Raw genomic sequence first — 17,921 nt, 5'->3', positions numbered from 1 at the left:
TCGAGTTACCCACTGACCCCTGCTGCTCACAGATCAGACCGCGTTGTCGGCAATGCCTGGGACCCACGTCACCCACAGATGGGGTTCAGCAGGAACCACGCAGCACGATCAAGCTCCCAACATGGACTCTCAGAAAGCAGGGCAGGAGAGGGTGACCACCATGGGCAGACCCAGGGGCCAGCACCAGCTCCAGGCTGACTGGCCTCATGTCGAGCATGAGCTCTTCAAATGGGTTCCTGGTGTCTGACAGAAGTAGCCCCTCCCTGCCCCATAGACTGAGGGGGGAGGAAGAAGGGAGCACTTGGGGTGATTGTAGGTAAAATTCAGTGGAATTATTAATGAGTGGTCTTTGGTCAGCAATGACACACAGGCTGAAGGACCTGGTCCCCTTCTGTACGATGAGCTGGCAATCCCTACCTTCTGCCGATTGTCCTCACAGGGAACGTGCAGGACGAAGAGGCCGTCACTGAGTGAACTGACCGATATTCCTGCAGGGAATCATGAAGGATCCAAGTTAAAACCTGAATACTAACCCTGTCCTGCCACACATCAGCTCGGTTAGCGAACTCACTCAATCAACCAACCCAAATCAACATCAGAAAATGAAGAGCATGGGTCAGACACAGAGTAAAGCTCCCCCTGTACTGACCCATCAAACACTCCCGGGGTCAGACACAGAGTAAAGCTCCCCCTGTACTGACCCATCAAACACTCCCGGGGTCAGACACAGAGTAAAGCTCCCCCTCTACTGACCCGTCAAACACTCCCGGGGTCAAACACAGAGTGAAGCTCCCCCTCTACTGACCCGTCAAACACTCCCGGGGTCAGACACAGAGTAAAGCTCCCCCTGTACTGACCCGTCAAACACTCCCGGGGTCAGACACAGAGTGAAGCTCCCCCTCTACTGACCCGTCAAACACTCCCGGGGTCAGACACAGAGTGAAGCTCCCCCTGTACTGACCCATCAAACACTCCCGGGGTCAAACACAGAGTGAAGCTCCCCCTCTACTGACCCGTCAAACACTCCCGGGGTCAGACACAGAGTGAAGCTCCCCCTGTACTGACCCATCAAACACTCCCGGGGTCAAACACAGAGTGAAGCTCCCCCTCTACTGACCCGTCAAAACACTCCCGGGGTCAGACACAGAGTGAAGCTCCCCCTGTACTGACCCATCAAACACTCCCAGGGTCAGACACAGAGTGAAGCTCCCCCTCTACTGACCCGTCAAACACTCCCGGGGTCAGACACAGAGTGAAGCTCCCCCTGTACTGACCCATCAAACACTCCCAGGGTCAGACACAGAGTGAAGCTCCCTCCACACCGTCCCATCACACACTCCCGGGGTCAGACACAGAGTGAAGCTCCCTCCACACCGTCCCATCACACACTCCCGGGGTCAGACACAGAGTGAAGCTCCCTCCACACCGTCCCATCACACACTCCCGGGGTCAGACACAGAGTGAATCTCCCTCCACACCGTCCCATCACACACTCCCAGGGTCAGACACAGAGTGAATCTCCCTCCACACCGTCCCATCACACACTCCCGGGGTCAGACACAGAGTGAATCTCCCTCCACACCGTCCCATCACACACTCCCGGGGTCAGACACAGAGTGAAGCTCCCTCCACACCGTCCCATCACACACTCCCGGGGTCAGACACAGAGTGAAGCTCCCCCTGTACTGACCCATCAAATACTCCCGGGGTCAGACACAGAGTGAAGCTCCCTCCACACCGTCCCATCACACACTCCTGGGGTCAGACACAGAGTGAAGCTCCCCCTCTACTGACCCGTCAAACACTCCCGGGGTCAGACACAGAGTGAAGCTCCCCCTCTACTGACCCGTCAAACACTCCCGGGGTCAGACACAGAGTGAAGCTCCCCCTCTACTGACCCGTCAAACACTCCCGGGGTCAGACACAGAGTGAAGCTCCCCCTCTACTGACCCGTCAAACACTCCCAGGGTCAGACACAGAGTGAAGCTCCCTCCACACTGTCCAATCACACACCCCTGAGATCAGACACAGAATGAAGCTCCCTCTACACACACACACACATACAAATTTTCCAGATCATGCATGGTGATATAGTGATTAGTACAATGCTGTACAGCACCAGATTATATCTGATTTAATATAAATCTTTATAAACCAGGTGCATGTGTGGTTCCACACTGTGACGCACTATTAGCAGAGGAAGGCATTAGTCACTGGCTCCTCGCCATCTCCCCTCCACTACCCACCTTTGAGTTTAGAGTAATCGATAGTCTGTTTGAGTTTGCCTTCCTCTACGAGGTAGGCACTGCTGGCTGTGATCAGTAGCTGGCGAGGCCGTGCCCGGTAACCATTCCGATCGTACTTCGTCACCGCCACTGCGTACTGCAAGGCAAGCCCAGACTTACTGCCAGCAAAAAGTGGAGAGGGCTGCATGCAGGGGATCAGTGTAGGTGCTGGAGACATGCACGTGTTCAGTGTAGGTGAAGGGGACGTGTAGGGAGTCGGTGAAGGTGAAGGGTTGTGCACAGGGGGCCAGTACAGGTGACGGTTACGTGCACGTACACAGGGTTCAGTGTATGTGATGGGAGCACACGGAGGGAGTCAGTGTAGGGAGTCGGTGAAGGAGAAGGGTTGTGCACAGGGGGCCAGTACAGGTGACGGTTACGTGCACGTACACAGGGTTCAGTGTATGTGATGGGATCGGTGTGGGTGATGGGGACACGTGCAGATGCCAGTGCGACTCGTACTTTGATGCTATCTTTCTCGATCACCTGCAGCACCTTCGAGTTGATCTCGTTCATTGCTGGAATAGAAATGAGGCATCAGGAAGGGCACCCCAATCGGTTCACACCTCCCCAGCTCCACACCTCCAGGCAAGCTCACTACTCCACCATTATACCCCTGTCCAGGCTCCCCCCAGCCCCCATCCTTGCCTTCCTCCCCTCGCCCTGTCCCTCCACCATTACACCGCAACCAGCCCCATCCCCTCCCCTGGCACCCCACTCAGCCACTCCTGACCCATTGGTAACTCCAGCTGTTCCCTCTCCAGTCACTACCTCACTCCTCCCTCAATAGCACCCCCCCTTCTCCCGTTCCATCTCCAGTCACTACCTCACTCCTCCCTCAATAACCCCCCCTTCTCCCGTTCCCTCTCCAGTCACTACCTCACTCCTCCCTCTATAACCCCCCCTTCTCCCATTCCCTCTCCAGTCACTACCTCACTCCTCCCTCAATAACCCCCCTTCTCCCCCCCTGCACAACCCCCTCCACCTCATGCCCACTCACTGATACAGGAGTCGGCGAAGAGTTTGGCCACACACTCCAGCCGCCCTCCCTGCACACCCCGCCCCACTCACAGATACGAGAGTCGGCGAAGAGTTTGGCCACACTTTGGGGGTAGTTGTCCTTCTTGTCCTTGAAAAGTGCACTTGCCACAACCTTCTGCTCCAGCTGTGGGGGGGAAGGGACATCCTTCAGTCATAGTCAACAATCCTGGCTCGTGGGAGGCCGGAGACGGCAGCCAAGGGGAGTCACGGATCAGACACAGCACCTATATCCAGAGGACGGATTGCTGGTGGATTTCAGTCCCAGACCCCTGGCTGTGCTTTGGGGCTGTCCCATCACGGTGGGATATCTGTGTGTGTTCATTGATCCGAGGACAAGGCCAGATGATTGTCACCTCCGTTCAGGAGGCAGTGCTCAGACCTGCTCCAGGAAGGAGGCGCTCAGGAAGTTGACGTCTCCTCCCTTGGCTGGTCCCGTCCAGTCCCCACCAAGTGCCTGCAGACTCCTGGCCCCGACCCCGATCCTCACACCACTCTGGATAATCGGAATGGCTTCCCAATCTCCACCTCCTGCTTCAGCAATACCTATATCTGGTGGCTGCTGCTTATTGATTACTGCGTCTGGATCCTCGACTTCCTCACTGGAGACCGGAAACAGCATCTCGTCCTCATGGACAATCAATGCTGGTGCACTGCAAGGATGCATGCTTAGCCTTCTGCTCTACTCTCCCTACACCCAACTGGCGACTATGCACAGCTCATACGCCATTTATAAACTTGCTGACAACAGATGACGATGAGGAGGCGTGCGGGAGTGAGACAGGTCCACTGGTTGAGTGGTGTTGCAGCAACAACCCAGCACTCAACATCAGGTACCAAGTGCCTGATTGCAGACTTCAGGAAGGGAAATTCAAGGGAGTACATCCCAGACCTTATCGAGAGTCAGCTGTGGAAAGGGTCAGCAGTTTCACATCTTGGGTGTCACCATCTCTGAGGATCTATCCTGATCCAGTTACAAACTGGCAGCTCTGTCTCAGTGGGAGTTTGAGGAGATTTGGTATGTCATAATAGACTCTAGCAAATTCTGAGCCCCCACCAAGTGTCTCCAGATATCTGTAGGTGTATCATGGAGAGCATTCTGCCCGGTTGCATCACGGTCTGGTACCGGGAACCGCAAGAGGCTGCTCCATCACAGGCACTAGCCACCACACCATCAACCACAACAAGTGATGTCTCAGGAAGGCAGCTTCCATCAATAAGGACCCTTGCCACCCAGGGACATCCCTCTCCTCATTACCACCATCAGTGAGCCTGAAGACACACACTCAATGTTTCAGCTTCATCCCCTCCACCATCTGATTACTGAACGGTCCGTGAACCCATGACAGTACTTCACTATTTGAGGGCTATGGTACGGGTGCGGGTTGATGGGATTATGCAGAGTAACACTTAAGCATGGACTAGATGGGCTGACGGGCCTGTTCCTGGGCTCTTCCTCCTTATTTCTGCAGTTGATAGTAATCTTTCTGTCATGCACTCACTACTGTTGTAAAACAAGTTCCATGACATACGAGACCATAATAAATCTGATTCAGATTCCGATTCCCAATCCAGCCCCATCCCCATTCCTGTCTCCATCATCCATTCCACACCCTCATGCTCCACCCCAAAACTCCACCTCACCTGTTGCTTCCACTCCGGAGTGATCTTCTTACAGTAGATCTGGACCATGTTCTTCATGTGTAGCTCCCTCAGCAGCTCAGAGGCCTGTGACACACCATTCAAGATTGTCATTCAACCATTCACATGAACACAGCCAACTGAAACATTGTTCCTCTGGGGCCAAGGTGCAAAACACAGAACTAACAGTCACACACAGAACATGTAACCATGAAAGCAAAAAAAAGTTACAAAAAAAGGAAATAAAAATAATAATATGGATCAAGTGCTTGAGTGGCTGTGGACTGAAGGTGCGTGGTGTTGCCCTGGAGCTACGTTTCTGCAAGAACAGACTGTAGCAGTTCCTCACCTTGCTCCAGTGCAGCCACAGACAAACCCAATTCTGTTTGTTTTCTACCGAGTGATGGGGGCAGGGGTGTGGGGCCAGCCTCAAAGCCAGCTGCACACAGCCAGCTCTGGCATCTCCTCTGGGGGCCACAACAAGCATGAATGGGGACCTGCTCCGCACCACAGCCGAATACCTTTGCCATCAGTCTAATCAATGAACCAGTGTATCAAACTTGCAGTATTCTACAATAGCAACGTCCAATAGGGCTGCCACCTCAAGAAAATGCCCGACAATAATTACCATTGCTTGTTGACGGTGCACTGCCTGTGGCTGAAGCAAGCTGTAACAAAATGAACGAGTCCAGCTCCAATGCTATCCAGCAACTCGTATAAGGTCCCAGACACACAGCTTCCACATCCTTAAGCAGCCTTCAGCCAATGAGGTAACTTTCTCAGCGAGATGTGATAGAAGGGAGCGTTCAGTGGGCAGGAACATATGGCAGACAGAGCCTCATTCACCCTTGGTAACCACAGCCCTGGCAGAGGCATCTCACTCCTCTCCCCATGGAAAATTACCAATTATAGTGCAGAAACAAGCCCACAGCTGGCTGAGTCAAGGGGAGGGGATCAGAGTCTGGCACTGGGGGGGTGGGGGGGGTGGAACTTAGACCATAACATATAGGGGCAGAATTAAGCCACCTAGTCCATTGAGTCTGCTCCGCCATTTCACCATGGCTGATCCATTGTTTCTCTCAGCCCCAATTTCCTGCTTTTCGTCCCTGGCCAGTCAAAAATCTACCAACCTCTGCTTTAAATATATATAAACACAGTTGCCTGTGACAGCAAATTCCACAGATTCACCATTCTCATACTAAAGAAATTCTCTGCTCTAAAGGACACCCCTCTATTCTGAGGCTGTGTCCTCTGGTCTTAGACTCCCCCACTATAGGAAACATCCTCTCCACATCCACTCTATCTGTGTCCTCTGGTCCTAGACTCCCCCACTATAGGCAACATCCTCTCCACATCCACTCTATCTGTGTCCTCTGGTCCTAGACTCTCCCACCAGAGGAAACATCCTCTCCACACCCACTCTATCTGTGCCCTCTGGTCCTAGACTCCCCCACTATAGGAAACATCCTCTCCACATCCACCCTATCTGTGTCCTCTGGTCCTAGACTCCCCCACTCTAGGAAACATCCTCTCCACACCCACTCTATCTGTGTCCTCTGGTCCTAGACTCCCCCACTATAGGAAACATCCTCTCCACACCCACTCTATCTGTGTCCTCTGGTCCTAGACTCTCCCACTATAGGAAACGTCCTCTCCACACCCACTCTATCTGTGTCCTCTGGTCCTACACTCCCCCACTATAGGAAACATCCTCTCCACACCCACTCTATCTGTGTCCTCTGGTCCTAGACTCCCCCACTATAGGAAACATCCTCTCCACATCCACTCTATTTGTGTCCTTTGGTCCTAGACTCTCCCACCACAGGAAACATCCTCTCCACATCCACTCTATCTGTGTCCTCTGGTCCTAGACTCCCCCACCATAGGAAAAGTCCTCTCCACATCCACTCTATCAAGGCCTTTCATCATTTAATACTGGTCACCCTTCATTCTTCTGAATTCCAGTGAAGATGGGCCCAGAGCCATCAAATGCTATTTATACGACAAGCCATTCAATCCTGGAATCATTTTCGTGAATCTCCTTTGAATCCTCTCCAGCTTCAACACATCTTTTTGGCTTTTATGTTGGTTTTGACTTCCTTTGTTGGCCACTGTTGCGTCATCTTGCCTTTAGAATATTTCTTCCTCTTTGGAATGTGTATATCCTGAGCCTTCCAAATTGCTTCCCAAAATTCCAGCCATTGCTGCTCTGCCATCAACCCAGCCAGTGTCCTTTTCCTATCAGTTCTGGTCAACTTCTCTCTCAAACGTCTAATTCCCTTTACTCTACCGTTAAACTGATACATCTGACTTCAGCTTCTCATTCTCAAATTTCAGGGTGAATTTGATCATATTCTGATCACTGACCCCTAATGCTTCTTTTACCTTTAGCTCTCAAATTTGCTGGGACACAGCATTGGCTTCTGGCCAGTGTGACAACTTTGTTCATGTCCAGCACACAGAGCCAGGAACACAGGGACAGATCAGCACTCTCTCATGCCAGGTACTGGCACCACTGGTGGAAACAGTCACTTACCTCAGACAGAGCTGGAGGAGGCACTGGCCATGATTTATCCAGAACGTTCTTTGGCAAGTTGCGTTTCAAATTCATCAGGAAGGAGCATCTGACATAATCCACAAAATACTCATTCTCTGGACAGCGCGGTTTGTGCCGGTTAATGAAACCCTTGATAAACCTGGAGGGAGAGGGGGAGGGTAAGGGGGGAGGTGAGGGTAAGGTAGGGCGATGACAAAGGACAAGTGAGAGAGGGAGGTGAGAGAAGGTAATGGAGGGAGGGAGAGGGTAATGGAGAGAGGGGGTGACAGAGAGAGAGTAACAGAGAGAGATGGTTAAGGCAAGCCTGGGTCTGGGTGTTACTGGCTCCTATTCAACCTCTCTGCCAGTGCCTCTGCACCTACCAGGCGTGGAGTGAGTGGATTCTGCATGAGGAGGAATAGGCAACCTTTTCCCCTCCCTGCAACCATTGACTCTGGGTGACTTGATCCTGAGCTGTCTGCGGGTTACTGGCGACACTGGTGGTGGAGATGGCACCGAATGAACAGCATTATCAGTGACAGTGGCTGTTCAGCCCCTCTGGCTGCTGCTGGTCCATCCTCGCACAACTGACATTTCAGGCCGAGACTCTTTACCAGGACTGAGGCTTTATCAAGCATTGGTCAGACTGCTCTTGGAGTAGTGCTAGCAGTCTTGAGCCCCTTACCCAAGAAAGCTGTGCTGGTGTTGGAGAGGGTCCAGAGGAGGGTCACAGGAATGAAGGGGTAAAGTATGAGAAGTGTCTGATCCTCTGGAGTTTAGATAAATGAAGGGGGAATTCCACTGAAACCTACTGAGCATTGAACGGCCTAGATAGAGCAGACATGGAAAGGGTGATTCTTATCGTGGGGGAGTTTAGGACAAGAGGGCATGGTCTCAGAATAAAGGAACATCCATTTAGATGAGATGAGGAGGAATTTCTTTAGCCAGAGGGTGGTGAATCTGTGGAATTCATTGCTCAGGCAGCTGTGAAGGCCGAGTCTTTGGGTATAATTAAAGGAGAGGTTGATAGATTCTTGACTTTTCATTGCGTCAAAGGTTACGGGAAGAACGCGGGAGAGTGGGGTTGAGAGGGATAATAAATCAGCTGTGATGGAATGGAAAACTAGATTGATGAGCTGAATAGCCCAATTCTGCTTTTGTCTTATGGACTGGAATGGAAAGTGGGCATTTACATTTCCACCAATCACCTACCAGCTTCTCACTTCATCCCCACCCTCTCCTCCCCCTCACCCGGTCATACTGTAACCTGCCAACTTGTACATCTCCCCCTCCCCCTATCTTCTTATTCCAGCTTCTTCCCACTTCCTCTCCAGTCCTGATGAAGGGTCTTGGCCCAAAATGTTGGCTGTTTATTCCTCCCTGTAGCTGCTGCCCGACCTGCTGAGTCCCTCCAGTGTTTCGTATGTGTTATATCTGATTTGCAGCATCTGCAGAATCTCTTACAGCTCCTGTAACAGGGGTACTTATGTCTGGCCAAGTTGTGGTCAGAGATCGGTGGTGAGGGTCTGGCCAATGGGGATTCCAGGGACAATGGTTAGACTCTGGAATATTTAGTGTGAATGTTTTACACCTGTCTGGGGCCTGATATCCCCTGTCCCACCCGATATCTCCCCACCCCTTCCAGCACAAGCCGAAACCCCGTGCTCTCCGGCCCTGTCTCAGAGGAGCAGGCCTGTTCCGCGGCCCAGGTCACGGGGAAAGGTGGGGGAACCCCCTCACCTGCGGATGGTGTTTGCAGCGTTTCTCCTGCGTGCTGCCACACGGCGCCCCATCTCCCCTCTCCACCATGACTGGATGGTGATTGCTGTAGGGAGAAAGAGCACGGGTTAGGCCAGATGGACATCCTTCCATTGATCAATACACCAACCTCTGACCCTTGATCCCACCACCCCGACCCCTGACCCTGAGCCCCTCACCACCCTCACACTCAAGCTGTGCTTAAACCTGTCAGGGTCAGGCTGGTGTTGCACATGCAGTACCATCTCAAGAACTCAGTTAACACATGCTACCACCCACTCCTCACCTCCAACCAACCTTTCCCCGCCTATTCATTTCTCTTCAAATCAGTCAAGCACTTTACTCCCCTCCTTGAGGCAGCGTCTCAAAGACTCACCCCCACAGGAAACATTTACCTACCTCCCCAGGTGGCTGAACCCTGGCGTGAGATTCTCCCACGAGGAAACACCCTCTTCTCGTCCATCTGTAGATACCCCTCAGGATCTTCCATGTTTCAGTCGTACCCACCCCCACCCCTAACCCCGGCCGGTACAACCAGTTCCCACTCTCACATTCTTTCCAGTCCATAAGACATAGGACCAGAATTAGGCTGCTCGGCCCATCAACTCTGTCATTCCATCATGGTTAACCCCATTCTCCAGCCTTCTCCCTGTAACCTTTGACACCCAGATTGATCACGAACCTATCTACCTCTGCCTTAAATATACCCAGTGACGGCCTCCACAGCCACCTGTGGCAACGAATTCCACAGATTCACCATCCTCAGGCTAAAGAAATTCCTCCTCATCTCTGTTCTAAATGGATATCCTTCTGTGGAAACATCCTCTCCACATCGACTCCCCAGATCTTTCAATATTCAATGGGCTTCAATGAGATTCCCCCTCCTTCTTCAGAACTCCAGTGAGTACAGGCCCAGAGCCATCAACGCACTTCATATGTTAACCCCTTTCATTCCCAGGACCATCCTCTAGGCCCCTCAATACCAGCACATACTTTCTTAGAAAAGGGGCACAACACACCAAGTGTCTGACCAATGCCTTATAAAGCCTCAGCATTACATCCATACTTTTATATCCTAGTCCCCTCAAAAGAAACGTTAACACTGCACTTGCCTTCCTCACCACTGACTCGACCTGCAAGATAACCCTCAGGGAATCCTGCATGAGGACTCCCAAGTCCCTTTGCACTCCTGATTTGTCAACCCCAGACAGTACACAGACCCCAGAATACTGGGCCAAAGTAACATCATTAACATCTCCCTATTCATGTACACATCTCCCTACCCCAAGGGACTGCAGCTGAAGTAGTGCAGGCTGTTCTTGAGGAGGGTTGGTGCACAGAAGTGACTCCTGGGGTCAGACAACGTCCAACAAGGAGACCACAAGTCCAAAAGCTGTAGGAGCAGAATGGGCTGAATGGCCTAATTCTGCTATTCCATCACAGCTGCTTTATTATTCCTCTCAGCCCCGTTCTCCTGCCTTCTCCACTAAACTGTTGATGCCAAGAACCTATCAACCTTCCCTTTCAATATACCCTGTGACTTGGCCCCCACAGCCATCTGTGCCAGTGAATTCCACACATTCACCACCCTCTGGTTCGACAGGCAGCAGCTGTTCACTTCCCTCCTGACCCGCTAACCTCTGCCCACCGTCAAGAGGTGGCAATCTCTTGGAGTGAGGAGTCTGGAAGCAGGAAGGGTTTCTTCTCCATATCAACGAGGAGTCCTCAGGCTCGTCTCCATGGAGGGAGAGTCAACAAAGACCTTCTGCTCCAGAATGGCATGGGGTGAGGCAACAAATCTGCCATGGCACAGATAAGGAATAGCACAAGAGGGGCAGAATGGCCTGGCCTTGTTTCCATTTCCAGTGTTTTTAAACAGGTTTCTGTGACACAACAGTGCCGGTTCACCAGCGTGCAGTACCGTCACCAACAGCTCACCCGAGGATCGCAGCTTCTGGTATTTCTGCCTCTGGTGGAATCCGCGCCATTCTGCCTGGATCTTCGTGGCTGTGGGAGGGGAGGGTTTCTGTGATTGCAATGCCAACTCCATCCAATATCAGCCCCACCAGGCACTCCCATCCCACAGAACCCTCCAACTGCCCACCCTTCTGCAAACCACTCACATCCTGTCTCACACCCACCCACGTCTCACACCCCCGCCTCACACCCACGTCCCCATCTTACCTCACACCTGCCCGCGTCCCCCATCTCGTCCCGCCTGCGTCCCACCGTCTAGCACCTGCCTGTGTCCCCGTCTCGTCTTGCACCCGCCCAATGGGTTCCTCTGGCCCCTCCCAAGTCCTTCTGTAATCACAGCACCACGACCCCTGTTCAATCCCGGTTGAACTGTGCGGAGTTTGTCCGTTCTCTGCGTCTGCATGGGTTTCCTCCCACAGTCCATAAATCTACGGGTTAGGATCAGCAGGCGGGTTGACACTTGTGGCTGCACCCCCACCCCCCAGAATATCGTTGGTCGTTGCTAATCTTTATCTAACCGAAAGCAGGCACGTTCTGCCTTCTCCCCTCTCCCATCGGGCAGAGGGGCCCAAAGCCCGAAAGCACATCTCAGCAGGCTGGTGTCAGACTATTGTTAGAATCAGATGGGCTCTGGACCTCTTTACCTACCTTGTGTGCTCTTTAGAGAGAGCGCGGGGAACAGGCCATTCCGAACGAGCCGCACCATCCACACCCCACTCATTGAACCCTAACCCAATCACAGGCCACCGAACGAGCCGCACCATCCACACCCCACTCATTGAACCCTAACCCAATCACAGGGCCACCGAACGAGCCGCACCATCCACACCCCACTCAGTGAACCCTAACCCAATCACAGGCCACCGAACGAGCCGCACCATCCACACCCCACTCATTGAACCCTAACCCAATCACAGGGCCACCGAACGAGCCGCACCATCCACACCCCACTCAGTGAACCCTAACCCAATCGCAGGCCACCGAACGAGCCGCACCATCCACACCCCACTCATTGAACCCTAACCCAATCACAGGCCACCGAACGAGCCGCACCATCCACACCCCACTCAGTGAACCCTAACCCAATCGCAGACCACCGAACGAGCCGCACCATCCACACCCCACTCATTGAACCCTAACCCAATCACAGGGTCACCGAACGAGCCGCACCATCCACACCCCACTCATTGAACCCTAACCCAATCACAGGGTCACCGAACGAGCCGCACCATCCACACCCCACTCATTGAACCCTAACCCAATCACAGGCCACCGAACGAGCCGCACCATCCACACCCCACTCATTGAACCCTAACCCAATCACAGGGCCACCGAACGAGCCGCACCATCCACACCCCACTCAGTGAACCCTAACCCAATCACAGGCCACCGAACGAGCCGCACCATCCACACCCCACTCATTGAACCCTAACCCAATCACAGGGCCACCGAACGAGCCGCACCATCCACACCCCACTCAGTGAACCCTAACCCAATCGCAGGCCACCGAACGAGCCGCACCATCCACACCCCACTCATTGAACCCTAACCCAATCACAGGCCACCGAACGAGCCGCACCATCCACACCCCACTCAGTGAACCCTAACCCAATCACAGACCACCGAACGAGCCGCACCATCCACACCCCACTCATTGAACCCTAACCCAATCACAGGGTCACCGAACGAGCCGCACCATCCACACCCCACTCAGTGAACCCTAACCCAATCACAGACCACCGAACGAGCCGCACCATCCACACCGCACTCATTGAACCCTAACCCAATCACAGACCACCGAACGAGCCGCACCATCCACACCCCACTCATTGAACCCTAACCCAATCACAGGGGCACCGAACGAGCCGCACCATCCACACCCCACTCATTGAACCCTAACCCAATCACAGGGTCACCGAACGAGCCGCACCATCCACACCCCACTAATTGAACCCTAACCCAATCACAGACCACCGAATGAGCCGCACCATCCACACCCCACTCATTGAACCCTAACCCAATCACAGTGCCACCGAACGAGCCGCACCATCCACACCCCACTCAGTGAACCCTAACCCAATCACAGGCCACCGAACAAGCCGCACCATCCACACCCCACTCATTGAACCCTAACCCAATCACAGGGGCACCGAACGAGCCGCACCATCCACACCCCACTCATTGAACCCTAACCCAATCACAGGCCACCGAACGAGCCGCACCATCCACACCCCACTCATTGAACCCTAACCCAATCACAGGCCACCGAACGAGCCGCACCATCCACACCCCACTCATTGAACCCTAACCCAATCACAGACCACCGAACGAGCCGCACCATCCACACCCCACTCATTGAACCCTAACCCAATCACAGACCACCGAACGAGCCGCACCATCCACACCGCACTCATTGAACCCTAACCCAATCACAGGGGCACCGAACGAGCCGCACCATCCACACCGCACTCATTGAACCCTAACCCAATCACAGTGCCACCGAACGAGCCGCACCATCCACACCGCACTCATTGAACCCTAACCCAATCACAGACCACCGAACGAGCCGCACCATCCACACCCCACTCATTGAACCCTAACCCAATCACAGACCACCGAACGAGCCGCACCATCCACACCCCACTCATTGAACCCTAACCCAATCACAGACCACCGAACGAGCCGCACCATCCACACCCCACTCATTGAACCCTAACCCAATCACAGGCCACCGAACGAGCCGCACCATCCACACCCCACTCAGTGAACCCTAACCCAATCACAGGGGCACCGAACGAGCCGCACCATCCACACCGCACTCATTGAACCCTAACCCAATCACAGACCACCGAACGAGCCGCACCATCCACACCCCACTCATTGAACCCTAACCCAATCACAGGGGCACCGAACGAGCCGCACCATCCACACCCCACTCAGTGAACCCTAACCCAATCACAGGGGCACCGAACGAGCCGCACCATCCACACCCCACTCAGTGAACCCTAACCCAATCACAGACCACCGAACGAGCCGCACCATCCACACCCCACTCATTGAACCCTAACCCAATCACAGTGCCACCGAACGAGCCGCACCATCCACACCCCACTCAGTGAACCCTAACCCAATCACAGGCCACCGAACGAGCCGCACCATCCACACCCCACTCAGTGAACCCTAACCCAATCACAGGCCACCGAACGAGCCGCACCATCCACACCCCACTCAGTGAACCCTAACCCAATCACAGGCCACCGAACGAGCCGCACCATCCACACCCCACTCAGTGAACCCTAACCCAATCACAGTGCCACCGAACGAGCCGCACCATCCACACCCCACTCATTGAACCCTAACCCAATCACAGACCACCGAACGAGCTGCACCATCCACACCCCACTCAGTGAACCCTAACCCAATCACAGACCACCGAACGAGCCACACCATCCACACCCCACTCATTGAACCCTAACCCAATCACAGGGTCACCGAACGAGCCACACCATCCACACCCCACTCATTGAACCCTAACCCAATCACAGTGCCACCGAACGAGCCGCACCATCCACACCCCACTCATTGAACCCTAACCCAATCACAGACCACCGAACGAGCCGCACCATCCACACCGCACTCAGTGAACCCTAACCCAATCACAGACCACCGAACGAGCCGCACCATCCACACCCCACTCATTGAACCCTAACCCAATCACAGGGGCACCGAACGAGCCGCACCATCCACACCCCACTCATTGAACCCTAACCCAATCACAGGGGCACCGAACGAGCCGCACCATCCACACCCCACTCATTGAACCCTAACCCAATCACAGGCCACCGAACGAGCCGCACCATCCACACCCCACTCATTGAACCCTAACCCAATCACAGACCACCGAACGAGCCGCACCATCCAGCACCCCACTCATTGAACCCTAACCCAATCACAGACCACCGAACGAGCCGCACCATCCACACCCCACTCATTGAACCCTAACCGAATCACAGGCCACCGAACGAGCCGCACCATCCACACCCCACTCATTGAACCCTAACCCAATCACAGGCCACCGAACGAGCCGCACCATCCACACCCCACTCAGTGAACCCTAACCCAATCACAGACCACCGAACGAGCCGCACCATCCACACCCCACTCATTGAACCCTAACCCAATCACAGGCCACCGAACGAGCCGCACCATCCAGCACCCCACTCATTGAACCCTAACCCAATCACAGACCACCGAACGAGCCGCACCATCCACACCGCACTCATTGAACCCTAACCCAATCACAGGGGCACCGAACGAGCCGCACCATCCACACCGCACTCATTGAACCCTAACCCAATCACAGGCCACCGAACGAGCCGCACCATCCACACCGCACTCATTGAACCCTAACCCAATCACAGACCACCGAACGAGCCGCACCATCCACACCGCACTCATTGAACCCTAACCCAATCACAGACCACCGAACGAGCCGCACCATCCACACCCCACTCAGTGAACCCTAACCCAATCACAGTGCCACCGAACGAGCCGCACCATCCACACCGCACTCAGTGAACCCTAACCCAATCACAGGTCACTGAACGAGCCGCACCATCCACACCCCACTCATTGAACCCTAACCCAATCACAGACCACCGAACGAGCCGCACCATCCACACCCCACTCAGTGAACCCTAACCCAATCACAGGGGCACCGAACGAGCCGCACCATCCACACCCCACTCATTGAACCCTAACCCAATCACAGGGTCACCGAACGAGCCGCACCATCCACACCGCACTCATTGAACCCTAACCCAATCACAGGGGCACCGAACGAGCCGCACCATCCACGCCCCACTCATTGAACCCTAACCCAATCACAGACCACCGAACGAGCCGCACCATCCACACCGCACTCATTGAACCCTAACCCAATCACAGGGCCACCGAACGAGCCGCACCATCCACACCCCACTCATTGAACCCTAACCCAATCACAGGGCCACCGAACGAGCCGCACCATCCACACCGCACTCATTGAACCCTAACCCAATCACAGGGTCACCGACGGAGGAAGGAAACTCCCAGGCTCACAGGTGGGATCATACTAACTCCTTATCGACGACATCCGAATTAAAGTCTGGCCTCCAGCATCCCGCCCTGTAATAGCATCACACTAACCAGTATGCTACTGTGCAATGCCCAGACAGGGACTTGAACCCTTGAGCCTCATGTTAAAAGTCTGAAGCTTTACCCATGACCTACCCAGGAACCTGACAGTCTGCACGTTCCCTGTAACTGTACACTCTACTCTGCGTTCTGTTATTATCTTACCACAATGCTCTTTGGAAATGAAATGATCTCTCTGAACAGAACGCAAGACAAGCGTTTCACTCTACTTCAGTATGTGTGACAAGAATAAACCCGTTTCCCAATTCTTCAGCCGTACCACACCGAGTCTCCCGTCTGGCCTCGCACAGATCCGACCCCACTGCTGCAGATGAGACTGCAGTGGCCGTCAGCGACAGCGGTGCACCAGGAGGTTAAACAGGCTGTCACCGGGAGCTGGTGCCCGAGCCAGAGGTGCAGACCCCAGGGAAGGCTGAGCACGGACACTCACCGATTGAGTTCTTCTGTAGCTGGAAGGCATCTTCTGTGGCAAACAGGGTTTTGGGAAAACGGATAAATATCTTTGTTCTGGAACACAGAGGAAAAGGAATCAAACAGGCAGAGAGCAGGGAGACAGAGGCAGGGTAACAGGCCTCTCCCCAGTGAAGAAACTGACTCTCCCCAGGGTACAGTCCCTGACATACTGACCCCACCCCCTCCCCGGGGTACAGTACCTGACATACTGACTCTCCCCAGGGTACTGTCCCTGACATACTGACCCCCCCCCCCCCGGGGTACTGTCCCTGACGTACCGACTCTCCCCAGGGCACAGTCTCTGACATACTGACCCCCCCCCCCGGGGTACAGTCCCTGATGTACCGACCCTCCCCGGGGTACAGTCCCGGATGTACCGACCCCCCCCAGGGGTACAGTCCCTGACATACTGACCCCCCCCCCGGGGTACAGTCCCTGACGTACTGACCCTCCCCGGGGTACAGTCTCTGACGTACTGACCCCCCCCCCGGGGTACAGTCTCTGACGTACTGACCCCCCCCCCCCGGGGTACAGTCCCTGGCATACTGACCCTCTCCAGGGTACAGTCCCTGGCATACTGACCCTCTCCGGGATGCAGTCCCTGATGTACCGACACTCCCCGGGGTACAGTCCCTGAGGTACCGACCCTCCCCGGGGTACAGTCCCTGATGTACCGACCCTCCCCGGGGTACAGTCCCTGATGTTCCGACACTCCCTGGGGTACAATCTCTGACATACTGACCCCCCCCCCCCCCCGGAGTACAGTCCCTGATGTACCGACACTCCCCGGGGTACAGTCCCTGAGGTACCGACACTCCCCGGAGTACAGTCCCTGAGGTACCAACCCCTCCCCGGGGTACAGTCTCTGATGTACCGACACTCCCCGGGGTACAGTCTCTGACGTACTGACCCCCTCCAGGGGTACAGTCCCTGACATACTGACCCCCCCCCCCCCCCGGGGTACAGTCCCTGATGTACCGACCCTCCCCGGGGTACAGTCCCTGATGTTCCGACACTCCCTGGGGTACAATCTCTGA

At 54.5% G+C, this 17,921-nt stretch overlaps 1 protein-coding gene across 1 annotated transcript in view; it reads right to left on the bottom strand.

Annotated features, from left to right (window-relative positions):
- Positions 1–17,921, bottom strand: part of LOC132396180 (unconventional myosin-Ic-like) — a 112,262-nt gene that overhangs the window by 14,908 nt on the left and 79,433 nt on the right. Inside the window, exons 21-29 of the mRNA XM_059973732.1 lie at positions 16,862–16,938; positions 11,197–11,265; positions 9,241–9,325; positions 7,501–7,660; positions 4,968–5,051; positions 3,357–3,450; positions 2,748–2,803; positions 2,247–2,382; positions 418–488 (exon numbers count right to left, since the gene is read on the bottom strand). Coding sequence (XP_059829715.1) covers positions 418–488; positions 2,247–2,382; positions 2,748–2,803; positions 3,357–3,450; positions 4,968–5,051; positions 7,501–7,660; positions 9,241–9,325; positions 11,197–11,265; positions 16,862–16,938 — 832 coding nt within the window. The remainder of the gene's footprint in view (positions 1–417; positions 489–2,246; positions 2,383–2,747; positions 2,804–3,356; positions 3,451–4,967; positions 5,052–7,500; positions 7,661–9,240; positions 9,326–11,196; positions 11,266–16,861; positions 16,939–17,921) is intronic.

The sequence above is a fragment of the Hypanus sabinus genome, chromosome 6 (assembly GCF_030144855.1).
Source record: "Hypanus sabinus isolate sHypSab1 chromosome 6, sHypSab1.hap1, whole genome shotgun sequence".
Lineage (NCBI taxonomy): Eukaryota > Metazoa > Chordata > Chondrichthyes > Myliobatiformes > Dasyatidae > Hypanus > Hypanus sabinus.
This window is presented reverse-complemented; position numbering and strand designations above follow the sequence as displayed.